General features: G+C 34.6%; 1 protein-coding gene across 2 annotated transcripts in view; it reads right to left on the bottom strand.

Annotated features, from left to right (window-relative positions):
- OLFM3 (olfactomedin 3) overlaps window positions 1-3,616 on the bottom strand; it is a 190,910-nt gene extending 187,294 nt beyond the window's left edge. Inside the window, exon 1 of one of the 2 annotated variants that reach the window (XM_025996314.2) lies at window positions 2,959-3,616. In XM_025996314.2, coding sequence (XP_025852099.1) covers window positions 2,959-3,027 — 69 coding nt within the window. In that variant the 5' untranslated portion in view covers window positions 3,028-3,616. Of the gene's footprint in view, window positions 1-2,057; window positions 2,641-2,958 lie in introns of those variants that run through there. The other variant, XM_072754485.1, reaches the window with a different exon arrangement.
- Between the last annotated feature and the right edge of the window lie 14,523 nt (window positions 3,617-18,139).

Genomic DNA, 18,139 nt, shown 5'->3' with positions numbered 1-18,139 from the left:
TGAGCAAATGCTGAAAGTAAGTCTATCTTATGAATAAAGAAGTTTGGCCTTTTTTTTTTTTTATTTATTTAAAAATAAAATTGACTTTCAAGTAACTTATCTTACCATAAGATGGCGATACTTAAGCACTTTATAAGATGTCATATAAGATCTGGAAGTTACAATCTCAGAAAAAATGATCATTATAGCTTTCCATAAGTTGGAATCGGTACTGTTGTTAGAAAGCCTTATTGTTTTTAGATAAATTAATATACAATGATCACTAAGGTTTAGATTCCCAATATTTGATGTATGTGGCAATCCTATACCTGAAAAAACTCCTTTTAATTATAAGAGCTCTCCTATTTTGCAAATTTGTGTGTATCCATGTGTGATTATACATATATATTTACCATAAACACAAAGCATAATAATATAGAAGAATATTTGAATGTATTTATTTAAAAATGTGAGTGTGAAATATCAGTTCTAACATATTAGTATATTAAAAAACATCAACTGTTTAGAGTTTCTGTACATTTAGGTGTCACCACTAAATTACCACTTATTGTTCAAAAACTGTGATCTTATATGCTTCTATATTATTGGATTTTTATTTCAATTTTGTCATGCATAATTTGCATTATGAATGCTAATTTTATCTAAACCCTTAAGTAGTTAATGCAAAACCAAACACAGTTTGAGAAAATTCCTAGCTCTTAGCCTAATTGACAATTATTTTGAGAATTCAGTGGTACCATTGGTGATTTGGTTGGGAGGGATGCTGTAGTTAGGTGATCAACAACAGTTTGCTAAAACATACAAAAGTAGTTTTTATTGACTTTTTTAAAGCAGTATTTTGTCTACTAGCCCAAAAGCTGTTTGGACATTAAAATCACTTGCTGTGAACCTTTTAGTATTTCCTATAATGTCATTTGTGGTGTAGAACAACATATCATCTGTTCTTTACACACTGTATTGCAGTATCTAGATCCCAAAAAGGACAGTTTGAAAAGTTCATGTATACCTTCCCTTCCCTGGATTTCTCAGCTCAATTGTACCAGACAGCCCCAGTTAAGTCTAAAGACAAGTTATATATTGTTGAATACAAAGACATAGACTTACCAATACTAGAAAAGATCATATTGACTTAAATAGGTCATTTATTTGGTGGATGTAATAGTTCTTTTAATTTATCTAACAGCTCTTTTGTGCTTACATATATCTAATTTGGGAAAGAATGGGTTCAAGAATTCAAGAAGATATTTATACACTAAAGATACCAGACAAATCAAATCACACATGCAGTTGCTGGTAAACCTCTACATTTCTGAATTCATTTTAAAGAATGACAAAACTCACTCTAAGTGATTTTTTTTTCTGCAGTAACTCAGTAATTTGCTTTGCTTTTAAAAAATGTTTTACCGAGAATATTCCAAAAGAAATAAATAATTGAATATATTCTAAAGTGGTAACCAACATAATATAATGAAAGTGGCAGTAGAATGTGTCACTGTAAATCCAGAAACAAAAAGAGAGAGAGAGAGAGAGAGAGAGAGAGAGAGAGATTCAAAAACGTAAAAACAAAACCAACACTTCTTACCTGATGTAAACTACCACTTAGTATGTAAAATATTCTATTAAGATCACTAGGGTGGCATTCACACACCATGTGAAGATTTCACAGTGACAGTATCAGCACAGCCATACCTTTATAATAAAATTATTTTCATCAGGTCTCTCTAAATATGAAAAGTGCACAGATATAACTACAAATGTATATGATATGATTCTAAGTTTTCACTATATTTTAGGCCTAGAAATAGTCAGCCATAATATTAGATTATGCTTGGTTACATGTTAGTTCTATACAATTATGAAAAGAAACTTCATTTCTCTACACTGTACAGATACTGTTAAGCTTTAAAAATAACTTTGCAATATTCCAAAATGCAGCTTTAAATGGTTTTGTAACATGGTATCATTTTTTCTCTCTTGTCAAAATGCTCTTGATAAGCTAAATAAGTAAAAATGATTTCAAAAATTGTATCTCTTACTCTTTTTCCCGGATGGCTTACCCCTTATTCTAGATAACTGTGGTTTTCTTAGAACGCTGAAGCTCTCAGATTCTCTCACTTTATAGTCAAGACGTTTCTCGCACACAGCTGAAAATATTTCTCCATATTTTTTCTACCTTTTTTAATCCAAAGAGCTTAGCGTTCACTTTAGTGACCAGTACTGGATAATTTGCGGAGTTCAAGAGCTATGAGCCAACTAACGCATCCTTCCTCCTGCCCACCCTAGTTTGACAGGGCTCTCACTTCCTGCTTCTTAACACTGGTTATCAGAACTTCCTCGGTGCCTCCTGATTTTCTTTATAAAAAAGAAAGAAGCAAATAAACACAAGCTCCTTTCCCGCACGCCTCTCAGCCATGGCAGCGTATCGCTCCGCTGCTCTGCCGTGGGTTCCGAGCAGCATCCTAAATGTTTTGGACGCAAACCGCAGCACGTCTGCGATGGGAGTATTATTGACCAGGATCAGCTGGAAAACGCTTCTCTGCTTTCAACAAAGAAGCGGTGCACCATCTCCTAATACGTGTTTACAAATTGCATTGTTTCAACTGCTAACTCCTTTTGCATCACCCGTCCGACTTCAAAAGAGAACATTAAGCCCTGGGATACGGAATCTGCTAAATCCCCCCGAGAGCCGCATAGCCCTGTGCCCATACACATTATACTTGCTCTTGGTACCTCCCCCCCACCCCAACCCTCCTCGCCTAGAGTCTACCTTGAGGAGCTATTCCTCCGATAGTTCACCTTGTTATCTTACAAGCAGTAGGGGTAAGCCAGGCACCACAAGATAGCTAGAGCTGTCCTTCGTCCCTTTTTTTTTTTTTTTTTGCACATTTATTTGCATTTTTGGTCGGCTGGTTACATATTGCACATTTATTTCAAACAAGAGTGAAATATTGCCCATACCTTGGAAGGATCTAATCCGGCAAGCAGAGACAGCAGCAGGAGATTGAGTAGGCTGGACGTCGCCTGCATTCTGATCTGGGGTTCTGCCCTCTCTTTACTCTCCTCTAGGTAGCCACTCCGCTCCTACTGCAGAGACCTTTCCCTCGGCAGTTGCACTTTCTGGCTGCCAGTCAGAGCAGAGTAGAGCAGAGGCGGTGGCTGGAGCAGGAGCAAGAGCAGCGGCGGCGGCAGCAGCGGCAGCAGCGGCAGCCGCCCTGGGGGGCGAGCATTCCGCAGGCGGGCTCGGGCCGGGATCCGCGAGCTCGGGGCGCGGGGCTGCGGCGGGCGCTGGCCGAGGTGCTGAAGCGCCGCCGCCAGAGCCCCCGTGGCCCCGCTCTGCCGCTGCTGCCTCGCAGCCCACCTCAAAAGTTTTGACCCAAGAAAAAGATACAGGGAGTAACTGCCGAGAGAGGTGTGGAGACCTGGGCAACGGATATGACATCACTACAGCTCCTGGGGGCTTGGGGGTATATGTTGCTGGGAATTTGTTAACCAAACAAGGATTGACTCTCAGCGCTCCAGTTCAGCATTTGGAGGCAACTTGAGCTGCAAAGGAGAAGTAGAGAGTCAGCTGGATACAGGATTATGAAACAAATAGTGCCTGGAACCTTCTGATGTCATTGACAGAGGACTTGATATCGTATTTAGAGCTTTAAACAAAGTTTGCAGTGCAGACTATCATGTGATTTTTTTTTTTTTTTTTTTTTTTTTGGTTCAAGGCACCCAGTCTGTAGCTAGTGTATACGCATATATGCACTGTCATTTATAAATAGCCTATTGAAATAATCTGTTCGTTTAGGTATTACTGTGTATTTTTCTGTCTAGCACTTCTGGTCATTTAAAAGTACTATGCATAAATAAATGAAGAAGTTTCTTTTTTTTTTTATCATAAATGGGATATTCCATTAGTGACCCCACCACACACACATACATAGCTGAAATCTCTCTTCCTCACACACAACCATAGCCAGAAATATAATTTTCCTGTCTATCTGACTTGTGTTTATGCCTAAGGAAGAATTCAGTGATGGATGGACAGTGGGATGGGGAAAGTGATTGTTTCTAAGCTTCCAAATATTTCTGTTTCCCTGAGCTCAAGAAAAGAGGCAGGACAGCTGCCTCACAAGAGCGAGAAAGGGTAAATAACAAACTAACACTCTCATGCATCTTATGGTGTTTAACTGTACTTAAGCAACTTCTTTTCTTTGAAGTTGGGAAAAAGAAAGTGTTTGCCATAAGATAAAAAGGTGGAGAGGAGTTTGCAACCACCTTGAAACCTCCCTCTCATACAATTTTACTTTTAATGCTCCTTGAGTTATATCTTTTGTTGTTTCTTTTTTAGAAATGTTATTTCTTAGGGATTAAAATATGTGAACTAGTGTTATCGCCATTGCTTCCACAATAAAACCAAGATAAATAGTTTGAGATATTATACACACACTATGTACAAAATCTCACTGATATTTTATTGAAAACTCTTCATAGTTTTTAATACAACAAATCTCAATTTGGAATCAATTGTCTTCGAAAGTTATAATCCCCAAGGATTTACATCATATTGCATCTATTTTATCCTGATATGTATACATGTGTATGTCATTACTTGAGATGTTTTTTTCCCTATGAAACACAGATAACAAGAAGAAAAGTGAATTTGAAAATTCCTTTGATCATGCACAGAAAAGAGATTGAAGAATAAGAGAAGGCTGAGGGCTATTCATTAAATGATAACCCTAGCAATCATAATGACAGTCAGAATTCCCGTTATTTCCTAGCAGAAACAGAAAATAGAAATTTTCTTTTGAGGTAATAGATAAAACTGCAGAGTTCTGTCTGACACCCTTTAGAATAACTTTCTAGAGTATATTTTGGATAATTTTCTAGTGCACTGAGGCTCTATCTTTCCCCCTTCTTACATTTGTTTCTTAACCTAATCTCTATCTTTATATAAGATAAATCTAGGATAAATCAGCATAGATTATGTTTTTCAATGATTCATATATGAAAATTATTGGAGATCTTATTCTGTGCCCATTTCTAAAGATTTCAAATCATTGCACAATTTGAAAATGAATTTGCAGAGACGCAATAGCTGGATGGCTATTACCTATACTAAATACAACAAAAGTGTTTGACTATTTTTATGCATGCTCTTCTCTCTTCTCAGAATGTCTTATACCATCTTGTTCCACCTCCACCTTTCATCACACAGTGCTGCATGCTTATTTGAATATGAAGAACTATGCTTAACAGACACACACAGAAGTAATATGAAATCATAATCATCATAACATAAGATCAACAGCTTTTCTTTTAGTGACAATGATGTTTTTTCTTAGAGATAAAAATTATTCTGATCTCATACATGGTTCACCATATTAATCATGGTTGGACCAAAAATCCTGTATGGGCAGTTTTTCCCCTTTAAGTTTCCATTTCCCTTTATTTCATGGCAATGGAAGATCATTTGTAACAAGGAGTTAATAAGAAGACAATTTCTGAGGCGCTTTGTTTGGAAAAATGTGATGGAAAATGATATAAACTTAAAGTAAGCAATGTATGGTAATTATGTCACAAATGAAAACAGATGATCTTAGTATACTTTCAACACATCTGCATAAAGAAGCTTGGTCATTTGTAGAGAATAATCAAGTTTAGTAGCCAAAAACTTTATTTTTCACATGCCAGTGAAAAACAAAAGCTGTATCTACACACTACAAATGCACCAATACCCTACTAGTTCTCTCTTAAAACAAACTGAAATTTGTTTTTTGAAAAAGAATTATGACTATTGTTTTATTTGTTTTATAATAAAATTCCCTTGTAATACATTTTCATTTAATCAATTTGATAACACTGTAGGCCATATCATATCTTATCTGTGCATAGCGATTTATACAGCATTTCTCCTTGTAAGAAAGTCCATGAAGCTCTTCCATTAGCTATTCAAAAGAGTTCTGTAATGTAAAGGAAATAATATATCTACTCTTGTCCTCACAGTCAGTTCATGTTGGTTACTTGAATTGGTAACTGAAACTCAGAACAAAATGATAAAATATGACACATAGCATAGATATAGAAATTTTACATTTTTCAATACATGCATGAGAAAATATTTGATATTTATATATCTAATTAAAGTTAGCCCTCTATGCCTACAATAGGTACAAAATTCCTTTGAAATTTATACAGCACTACACAAATTTTAATAAGTACTATCTATAGAGGCATTTATAAAAATAAGCTTAAATGAAATTATATATGTATATGATACCTAGAACAAAAATGTAACTTTTTAAAAAATTATTTATTTATTTATTTGAGAGAGATAGAGATAGAGAGAGAGAGCATAAGCGGGCGTTGTGGAGGGAGGAGAAGCAGAGGGGGAGGGAGAGGATGAGGGAGAGAATCTTCAGCAGACTCCCTGCTGAGTATGGAGGCAGAGGCAGGCCTCCATCTCAAGACCCTGAGGTCATGACATGAGCCGAAACCACAAGTCTCAGGCTTAACTGACTGAGACACCCAGGTACCCCAAGAATGTAATTTTTTAAACATTTATACCCAATATTACAAAAGTTTTAAATTATATAATAAATTATATTATTAGCTGACTGTTTTGTGTATTAGTCTTCTTTTGCATGATATATTGCTTTCATATATGTTATATACTTCAGCATTCCAAAGATGCTTCATTATGTTAAAAAATGCGGTTACCTATTTTGACTTTCACCTGTCATTTAACATTGATGGACTTAGTTATTTTGTAGCAATAAAAAGGATTATCCAGTAGGTTATATAAACTCTTGAGAAAATTTCACCTTTCATTTGGTAAATGAAATAGTCTTTGATTGATTTTCTAATGTACTTGACCTGTGAAAGTACTGCCATAGTTTTATTTTTTGCCTTCTTCTCTTCTATTCTCTCTGAGGTGACTTTTCTACCTCTCTTGTTTTTAAACCATTTCCATTTAGATACCCTACATCTCCTAACTACCGAATCTAAAATAATACCACAATAATTCTCTATTTATGTTATTTTTATTAGGAGGATTATTTACTGTCTGTCTCTTTTATTACAATATATTTAATAAAAGGTCTTTCTTTGATATTCTGCTCTAATCTAATCACCTAGAGTGGTGGCTGGCACCTGGTAGTCACTTAATCAATAATGATTTAATGAAGGAATGAATGAGTGAATTTCTGACCCTAATTCCTTCATGTATGATATTTATATACCCAAGGTTTGCTAGATGTCACTAAATTTCTTCCAGGCACCTCAAACTCAATATTTCAAATCAATATTTTTCCTCAATCATATTAGTTTGTAACACAATTTTCTCTATGTTGTAAAGCAATAAGCATGTAAGTCACACTTGATTTCCCCCTCATCTTCATTCAATCCACCAAAAATTCCATAAGTTTTTTCTCCATAATATCTCTACATCCATCCCACTTCTCCATGCATACCTAGATCAGGCCTCATTTTCGATCATGTGAATTATTACAATGATTTCTTTCTCCTGCCTACCACCAGTATTTCTTTTACTTCTACTTTTAACCTGTAATTTATTATCCCCACAGGACCTGATATGGTTGATTTAAAGACTAATTTGGTGTAACTTCTCAGATTAAAGACCTTTAATGTCTCCCTATCTTCTACATGACCAATGGTAGACTCTTTAAAGTGGCATTTCCAGGGCCCTGCATGATATGACCCCTTGTTTTTCTCTTCAGTATTAATTTTAACCATTATCTCCTAATAAATTGAATCCAGTAAAATTTTAATGCTTGTAGTTCCCTTAATAGTTTTCTCCTCTGCCATTAATAGCTTTTCTTTTTGCCTGAATAATTCTTCTTCTGCTTTGAAGTTTCATTTTAAATGTCATCTCATCTAAAAATAATTTCTTGGGCCCCTAGTACCCTCTCTCAAGTTTTTCTGAACACTTGATTATAGAGAGTGTTTCAAAAGCTAGTATTTTAAAGGTCTAGGAAGAAACTTCAGGGATTATTATGACCTCTTAGATTTAAAAGTCCTAGGAGTTATTTTTGCTGCATTTTTTTGTTTCTTTGAACAAGTAACTAAAGCCAGCAGAGACTTAAAGGGAAAATAATCAGGCCTCATCTCTCAATGTAAGACATAGTATGTGCTAACAAAGAAAGAAGAAGTTGACTGCATCCATATTTGAAAATATGAAACAAAAGGAATTACTTTATATACTCATTTAAAATTTCCTTTGTGTCTCTACTAATCACTAATAAGTCTGAGATAGGATTTTGAAGATGAATTATGATTTTGATATACTTTATCAGGGATAAAGAAAAAACTTCCAGTAAGGAAGATGTGCATTTTTACAAATAAACACTAATATTACAAAGGACTTCTGCTTCTAGTGATGCAAGTCTAGGTAATCTGGACTAGCTTTCTCACTCTGAATGACTAGAAGAGCCAGGAAAACACTAATGCAACTACTTGAGGGCCTTGGAACACTAAAATGGTGATCATGATATATGGGGCCAAGATCTGGGAGAGTAAAGAAATAAAACAAACCTGGCATTTATGGCCTATTTTCCATTAAGAACACCTGTCCCCTTCAGAAGAGGCCACCTGGAGACTAAGAAAATTAGCAGAATTCTGGTGGCCAGCCTCACAGGGCTAGGGGGACAAAAATGAAAATTCCAGATTCTACCACTAAGGCAGTGCCCTATAATGCCTTCCTATACCCCTATCCCCAGCTCCTGTCCATAGTTTGAGCTGAGATACTAAAGTACTCGTAAACCCACATAAGCAGGGTGAACCCAAAATAGAACAGCCTTCTACTCATCTTCAATTCTAATAGTGTATTAAGATGGTCTGGGATTATTAGTAACTATGGACTCTGACAAAGGTGATGTCATTTTGGTTATTGTTCTCATCTTAAGTATTTATTTTTTCAATATTTACTTTAAGGATCACTTGAAAGAATTGTGTGCCTAACTGATAAGTGGAAAATTGTAAGTTGATTGAAATTTCAATGTTGTGCATAAATGATATATCAGTAATTTAAAAAAAATTATAAAGAACATCTATTATATTCATTTTGGGGACAGTGAGGAAAATATTTGTTGGCTTGTTAATCAGGTTGAATTTAAGTTAATGAAGTCATATAGAGTCAATGTTGAAAAATTAAAAATGTTGAAAAATCAACATTATAATTAATTCAAAATGTAATCTTTCAGTGTGTGTGTGGGGGGAAACAACATATGGATTACATACATAGAGAGAGAAATTCTGTAGTCCATCACTAAAACAGTCAAAGTAGGGATGCCCGGGTGTTTCAGTGGTTGAGCTTCTGCCTTCAGCTCATGGTGTGATCCTGGGGTCCTGGGATCGAGTCCTACATCCAGCTCCCCGCAGGGAGCCTGCTTCTCCCTCTGCCTATGTCTCTGCCTCTCAATCTGTGTCTCTCATGAACAAATAAATTAAATATTTAATAAAAAAACAAAAATCTCACAAAGTATACAGCCAAAAGTATCTTACCTTCTTATAATAATTTTCTGTTCAAATTATTTAAAATATCATCCGGAAGCACTTAATATCAGTTAGACTACTTTTTAAAAAATAACTAGAGCAGTAGAATAATCTCATTTGGTTATATACTCTGCACTTTAAAAATATATGGAAAGATGGTCAACTTTGCTAGTAAACAGAAAAATGAAATGAAAAATGAGATAAAATTTCATATTCCTGAATTTAGAAAAAAATGTAAGAATCTGAAAATTTTAAGTATTACCTGGGATGTGGGAAAAATGTAGTGCTCATGTACTGCTAATGGAATGCAATCTGAAGAATTAATGGGAAAATAATTAGGTAATATAAAGTTAAAAGGTGCATAGCCTGTGAAACATAACTTGTAATACTCTGTTATACTTTAGAGAATGTGTCACATATGTGTGTAAGGTCCATTTAGATACCTTTTGCATAAGTGATGGTAATAGAGAATTAGAGAAACTGCCTAAATGTTTCTTAATAGGAAAAGAAGAAATAAAAAATTATAAATACATTTCTAAAGTAAATTAACTTGGTTTAAATATATCAACATAATAAGAGGATAAAAATAAAGTTGAAAATATACATCAGGATGATACAATTTATGTAAATAAAACATATAAAATAATATTACTATCATTTGTAGACAATAATAAATAAGAAAAATATAATAAAGTGGTTTGGAAAATAACAAACTGCAGTCATGATTGCAGGTGCCCCTGGGAATAGAAAGAAATAATAAGGATATCAACATGATTAGTAATGTTTGATTTCTTTTATGTATGTTATACATATTTACAAACCATAAACAATTATGATCTATTAACATATTAATACTGGGTGTGAGCTTCTCTGTATATTTTTCAAGATTTTCAAAATAAATGTGTGGAGAAAGCAGAATTAAATTTGTATGTATTAAATAAGGGTAAGTGTCAAGAGCTTTAGGCCATGATCTTCTTCAACAATAATCGTGTGAAATTTTTTAAGTACTACTGGGGAAGAATATATAGCAATCATCTAACTTTCAAGTAATTAGAATTTCCAAACATCACACATAACAATTTTCCACTTAGAAGTAATTTCTTTATGTGTTAGAATTTCAGGTCATTCAAGGTTGCTGAACCGCAGTACCATGCTAATAACATTATATGTCACCATATGCAAATAAATAAATACCTTAGGAAAAGTGAATTTTAGGTTCTTTTTTGTACTCTAAAGACCCATTTTCAGGCTGCTGTATGAAGGAAGATGCTTTCTTTTTTCATCTCAGCCCTGAGCTTTAAGTCAGGAAGTGGCTTTTTTGTCTTGGACCAGTTACTCCTTCAGGCAAAAGCCTAGTTAAAAGGGAAAGAAGGAGGAAGCGGTAAAGGTCTAGTAGACTAAGGTGGCAGAAATTATGACAGTAATACCTTCTCTTAATATGAATTTCTAATTAATTATTTTCTTAGGCATCACTTTTTTTTTTTTTTTTGGTGAGCTTCTGGAATTTGGGATGTGGCATTCCACTATAACAAACTATTGCATCTAGTTAAGAGCTTCCTTTCAATGGCATTGATTGGGGAGAAAAAGTGATTTCCAGAAGGAATATTCAAAATATGCAGCAACCCTGTTGAACCTTTAGCTACTGGTGCCTGCAGATATCCTAGCACTTAGTGGGAAAGGCAGAGGTCCAAGTGAAGGTACTGAAGCAGTCCTATCTGTAGAGTGGCTTGTCAGGAAGTCCAAGTATTTTTGTTATGCTGTTCAGTTATTACTTATGGTTTTGTATATGTAATATTTATATTAGATACTAACTGCTTTATGTATACCATTATTATGTCTTTATATACTATATACTACCAGTTGGGCAGCTATTGATGAATTGGTAAGGAAGAATAATAAAACCCAGCCATATTGTAATAAGCAGGGCCCCAAAATTTCAATTGCAAAGATGCAAGTTTGCATCTTTTGGGGGTTTAGGAAATACCAGATATAAACCTGCTGAAGGAGGCATGTGCAAAGAGCCAGTTTTATTATACTTAAATATGTGTTTTATGTCAATATTTCAACAACTGATGGACCTTACCAGTGTACTTATGGCACATTACCAAGATGAATATTGATTAGTACTGCTCATTCCCATCTCCTTGAATTTCCATTAGGAAGGACTTTACTAGAGAAACATTTCTGTCCTTTTTGCCTCCTGTTATTCACTTATTATTATGGAAGGAGGAAGGAAATATATGAATACTGAATTTGGGAGATGTCACTGGTCATAATTATTTAAGCCCTTTCTCTGCTTTGTCTTTTTGCTTGTGATATCTGTCTTTGATATCAGATATGTATCATATATATCATTTGTAATGTATATTTTATGTACATGTATATATAATATACATTGCAACCTGTATGTTTGTTCATTTATTTATTTGGTTAAAAATTCAGAGGCTTTAAAGACTTAAGCACCAAAAAGATCAACTGAGGTGCACTATACAGTCTACGTGTTTGTCTATACAGTGTCCCAATATCATTACAGGTTTTTGCAGTAACTGAACAGTTTCATAGTGTTGCATTACTTAGCTTAATGAAGAAAACACTTTTAGTCCTGACTCCACTAAGAAGGTGGTCTTCTCTCCCCAAAGCCATACCTTTGGCAGAACAGAAGGAGCAATGAGAACCACAAGAAGATGCACAGAGAGGCTGTTAGATAAAGGCAACTTTCCTACTTTAATAGTTACCCAGGCGATGACTATTTAGAAGAGGGTGTTAGAAGAAAGCAGTAGTTAAGATCTCTGCCTCTTAAAATTCAAACAGAACAAATATAGAAAAGATTAAGAATAATTTGAAATTAACAATCATGAAACAGGGACATCTTGCAATGCATTCTCACATGGGATTAGAATTTCAGGGAACACAATGAAGGTGATCTGCAGAACCTGTGGAGAAAAGAAAGAAAAAAAAAAACCTCACAAAATGAATCAACTGCTATTAAGCATTTTCTACGTGCCAGGCATTGTGCTAAACCTTTGGAAGGATTATTTTACATCATCTTCACGAAAGTCATTTAAGAGGTCCTGCTTTAGTTTCCATTTTACACGTAAGGAATGTGAGGCAGAGAGAGAGTTTTTGCCTTAACCATGATCACACATTTAGTAAGTGAAGGAGTCAGCGTTGAAGTCAAGCAATCTGATTTCATAAGCTCTATGTTTCTATCTTCATTAGACTGCCTTAGATTCACATTGCACTAGAACAATGACACGTCTCTTATTTCAATATTTCTTAAAGTTTAGTCCTTCATGCATCAACATCAGAATTAGCTAAGACATTTTATGAGAGCAGATTCCTCAGCTTCACCCAAGTCCTGACTTATTCCTGACTTATTCCTGACTTGGAATCTCTACTTTTTAACAAATTTGCCACATGTTGAACATGTATATCAACAACTGAGAAACATTTAAGTGAATTCTGACTAAAGATTCCAATAGATCTAATGAAGATCTATGGATCTAATAATGTCCATATTATTGATGTTTGAAGGAATAATTATTATTAAGTATACCAAAGAGTGTAGTGGTATCATGAAATTGAGTTCCAGCAATTTTAGGTAATCTTACTTTTGGTTTTTGTTTTTAAAGATTTATTCATTTATTTGAAGTAGGGAGGTGCAGAGGAAGAGGGAGAAGGAGAATCTTAAGCAAGTTCCATGCCCAGCATGAAGCCAGGCTCAGGGCTCTATCTTACAACCGTGAGACCATGACCTGAGCTGAAACCACCAAGAGTCAGATGTTTAACCAACTGAGCCACCCAGGTGCCCCAATTCTAGTTTGTTTTTACAAGCCTTAAATGTGCATATACATACACACAAAGTCCTTTGAAATCTTTTAAATCACGTTACTATAAATTATCCAAGGAAACACATACTAAGAGTAAAAATATGCCCTACTCCTACTAATAGATTTCTTTTTTTCCTCTTTGATCTTACAGGAAAAGAAAAAATTACACATGCATTTTAATTGGTTCCCTTTTTACTTGAAATTCTTATATGAAAGTCATCTTCATTTATATTTTAGAAACAAAATCCCAGATTATGTCGAATATTTTATCACAAGCGCTGGAATGAGGAATAGGTTGGAAGCTTTCCTTGGAAAAGAGCTAATGAAAAAGGAGATACTTTGAAATTAAATTTTTATTATGTATCTCTAGTTCCTGACTTTTTTTTCTTGCAGCTACATTTTCACTTTTCAAAAATTCTAACCCCTAGATTTGCTTTAGTATAAGAAGAGGATTGAAATGTCTTGAGAGGGAAAGTCACAACAAGCACCATCTAGAAGGTCAAGAGAAAGGAGAGGGAAGGGAAAAAAAATTCCTCTACTGCTATAGGTAGCTAGTGCATTTTAGTGTTCATTCATATACAAAGAAGGAAATGGGGACAAAAATTCAGGAAACACCTCTAGCTACTGTCCCAGGTCTTTCAGGGATCAGCATGCTGGTACCTAATCTATGGTTTAAAGAATATCTAGGGTACACTAACATGTTCAAATCAATGGGACTGGGGATCCCTGGGTGGCTCAGCAGTTTAGCACTGCCTTTGGGCCAGGGCTCGATCCTGGAGACCCGGGATCGCGTCCCTCGTTGGGCTCCCTGCTTGGAGCCTGATTCTCCCTCTGCCTGTGTCTCTGCCTCTCTCTCTCTCTCTCGCTCAGTGTCTCTCATGAATAAATAAAATAAAATCTTAAAAAAAATCAATGAAACTTATATAAGTTAAATAATATAAATAAGTGTGTGGGACCAGAAATTGGAGCTTGATGAATGAATGGTGCAGAATTAGAGAATAGGTACTTCTTGCTTTGCTGGGTAGTGTGCAATAGTAAAAATGACATGCAAATTAATCTGTGTAAAACAATCCCAATAATCAATAAGGAAACTTACTATTTTCCTGTGGCTTCAAAGCTTTTTTTCTTTTTTAAAAAGATTTTATTTATTATTTATTTATTTATTTATTTATTTATTTACTTACTTACTTACTTATTCATGAGAAATAGAGAGAGAGACATAGGCAGAGGGAGAAGCAGGCTCCCCATGGGGAGCTTGATATGGGACTGGATCCTCAGACTTCAGGATCATGCCCTGAGCCAAAGGCAGATGCTCAACCGCTGAGCCATCCAGGCATCCCTCAAAGCTTTTTTTCAAACCTTAAAACTTTCTTACTGTTTTTGTAAATGTATAGGGAAATAAAAATATTGTGAAACTAATATACACTTGGTATATGGTAATTTAAAAGACGATGATTAAAGGGTCTCATGTCTACAAAAAATTATTGAGAATATTTTGAATAGTGCCTGCTTTTTCTCTTGGTATAACACAGTCGAAAGTGAGCATATTTTTTTTTTACAATTTGGAGGATTGTCTTACTCTAACTTTGAAAAGGCTTCCAAAATTTCTGGAGGTATTCGCATGTTCAATGCCCTAAACTACTATCAGAGTTGCTTTAATATGAAGTTTCCTGATGTTGTCACTTCCTCTGGAAGTTTTTTCTTCTTCATTACAATCACTTTCTTCCCCATCCCCTTTTTTAAAATTAGAGATGGAGTGGAGAAGGAGAGAGGGGCAGAGAGAGAGGGAGAGAGAGAATCTTAAGCAGGTTCCAAGCCCAGCATGGGGCTCCATCCATAACCCTGTGACCATGAGCAGAGCTGAAATCAAGAGCCCATTGTTAAACTGATTGAGTAGCCCAGGTGCTCCACTTTCTTCCTTCAATGTCCCTAAACTCACTTTTACTAAGTTCCCTTGTCTGCTTTTCTAGAATCTCTGGAGCCATGATGGTGTCAACATTGCCACCATCTGATGTTTCTTATGTCACTTCATTTGCTTTGGATTTGAATTTTACTTCTAGCATCATCACATTACATTTTTTTGCTGTAGTTTCATCTTTACTGGACAATTCCCTTTTTAAATCAGTCACTTTATAAAATATGAGTTTATCACTTGGAAAAAAAGGAGGCAACACAACAACAGTTTTTACTGAGAGCTGAATAGCAGATGGACAATAATCAGCCATTGAGGGATCCCTGGGTGGCGCAGCGGTTTGGCGCCTGCCTTTGGCCCAGAGCACGATCCTGGAGACCCGGGATCGAATCCCACATCAGGCTCCCGGTGCATGGAGCCTACTTCTCCCTCCGCCTGTGTCTTTGCCTCTCTCTCTCTCTCTGTGACTATCATAAATAAATTTAAAAAATTAAAAAAAAAAACAAAAAAATAATCAGCCATTGATAGACTTTGAAAAAACTGATGTGAAAGATCATAGTCATAATCATTTACATTTCTTATATATATAGTGATTTGTGGACTAAAGACTAGAATCAAATTGAACTTTATGTAACTATTCAGAAGTATTACAACATGGTTAATGAAATTTGAACTATGTTGTTGGACTGGTGTTATTTAGCTAACTCATAGTAATTTAAATTTGTGCACAAAGAGCTATGCAAAGACAGGGCTATTTGTACTCTGCATATTCCTTAAGAATGGAAATTCAAAATAAATAACTCACAAATGTTTAAATATATATTTAAAACATAGAGTGAGAGAATAAAGATAAAAACGTTAACATTTTTCCCCTTTTTATCCTCTTTCTCTCCTACTTTCACCTCTGTAAGGTTGGAATGAGGATCTTGATAGATAAAATAAAGAGTAGAGGGCTTTGTTAACATAATAATGCATCAAATTTAAGCCATATGATAAAGGTTTATTGTATATATATATACATCCCACTTTTTAAAAAAGTTAAAGACACTTTCTGAAATGGGAACTTCTAGCAACCTTGAAATATATATATATATAGCATGTATTCATAATGAAACTGATATTACCACAAGGAGGTAAAAGCTGACTTTGGGAGGAAGAAAAAAAATTCAATATTACAATGTATCATGGCCCTCCAAAGCTCAATCTTACATGACAAAATCTTATTCCTTAGTACTTAATTACACTAATTAATTAGTATCTTAAGTTAAATTGTTCTCTTATGAAGGCAAAAATGAAAAGGTTGAGGAAATATCAGTTGTAGTAAAGCTTAAAACCTGAGGGGTTTTGTAGACTTTGTAAGGTTGGAACTAGAGGAAGGGTAGAGTGAATTTTAAAAAGATTAAGCTAGATTAAGGAAAAACAAGTCAAGAAGGCATCTTTGGTCATCTATTTGAAGTCAACTCCACATAAATCTCATGGGGAGAATAGAAAATATTAGTATTATATTTTGAACACTGGGTGTCTCTGTGATTAATTAATAGAAATATTGTTGGTTTTCCTGATAATGAACTCTACCTGCAAGCTTTTTTAGACATTGTGGAATTAATTAAATCATCAAATCAAATATTTAAATTTCTATTCTGCATGAAACCTTATTCCATGGATTATAAAGTCCCAATATTTAAGAACCATACATTCATGTTGAGAAAACAGGCATTAATATCTGAAAAATTAAATAGCGAATATATCCAGTGCTGTGCAAGATCAATTATTGAATAAATTGTTGGTTCATAAGGTCTCTGAGTTCAGAGAAATGAAACATTTCTAAATTGATTTTGAAAAGATTTGACCTAGGCTTTAAAAGATATATACTATATGGACAAGAATTTTAAAATATCACAAGAAAATATTAAAGCAAGCTGATTTTTAAAAATACATTTTAGGATCTAATTTTAAAAGTTTAAAAAATCAGTTTATAAACTACAAGTCACTTAGTATTTAGATTACTCTTTATAAACTTAAAAGGCAACTTTCTGATTGCCTTATAAAAAATTATATGAAAGATTTCTAGTCAGCCTTCCAGATTATCTTTGCTTTTCATTGTTTTGACTCTATTTTAGAATCCTGGAGAGAGAGAAATTAATCTGTAGAAAAGTTAGTAGCGATGCAAATAATTCTTGTCCATAGAAATGCAACATCTCTCTGGTGGAGGACCAGATGATTTTATCTAAAAAGCACCTTGAGTATTTTCCCAAAATAACTATTTTAATGGGGTATAGGCTATTAAATGGTATTTTTGTAAGTGTGCAAAATCATGGCTCTCATAGAAACGTAAAATAAATATATATCAAAAATTCTACTCAACTTATTGATTAATAAGGGAACCAGAAAACTGTTATAACTGGTTCAAAGGAGAATCTACAGAGTAAGACATATGTATAGGCCATTAGAAATCCTGAAATGAATTTGCTTAACAGGTACAAACTGACTTTTTCTACTGTGGGGAAAGGTAATCAATTGGACTTCCACCAGAGAGATTTTGCATTTCTATGGACAAGAATCATTTGCATAGCTATCAGTTTTTCTACAAATTAATTTCTATCTCTTCAGGGTTGTAAAATAGCACAGTCAAAAGAAAGTAAAGCAAAGATAACCTGGAAGGTTGACTAGAAATTCTTCCTATGATTCTTTTACAAGGCAGTTGGAAAGTTGCCTTTTAACTTTATAAAGCTTAATCTCAATACTAATTGACTTGTAATTTACAAATGATTTTTTAAACTTTTAAAATTAGATTCTGAAAAAGTTCCAGATATGCCCTGTGAGAGGCAAGGCCTAACAACCCCTTGAGGGCACTTCTAGCTATTTACTGTATGAACTGGACACAATCTCAGAC

This window comes from Vulpes vulpes, chromosome 3, assembly GCF_048418805.1.
Source record: "Vulpes vulpes isolate BD-2025 chromosome 3, VulVul3, whole genome shotgun sequence".
NCBI classification, from domain to species: Eukaryota; Metazoa; Chordata; class Mammalia; order Carnivora; family Canidae; genus Vulpes; species Vulpes vulpes.
The sequence above is the reverse complement of the archived record's forward strand: the minus strand, read 5'-3'. Positions and strand labels throughout refer to the sequence as shown.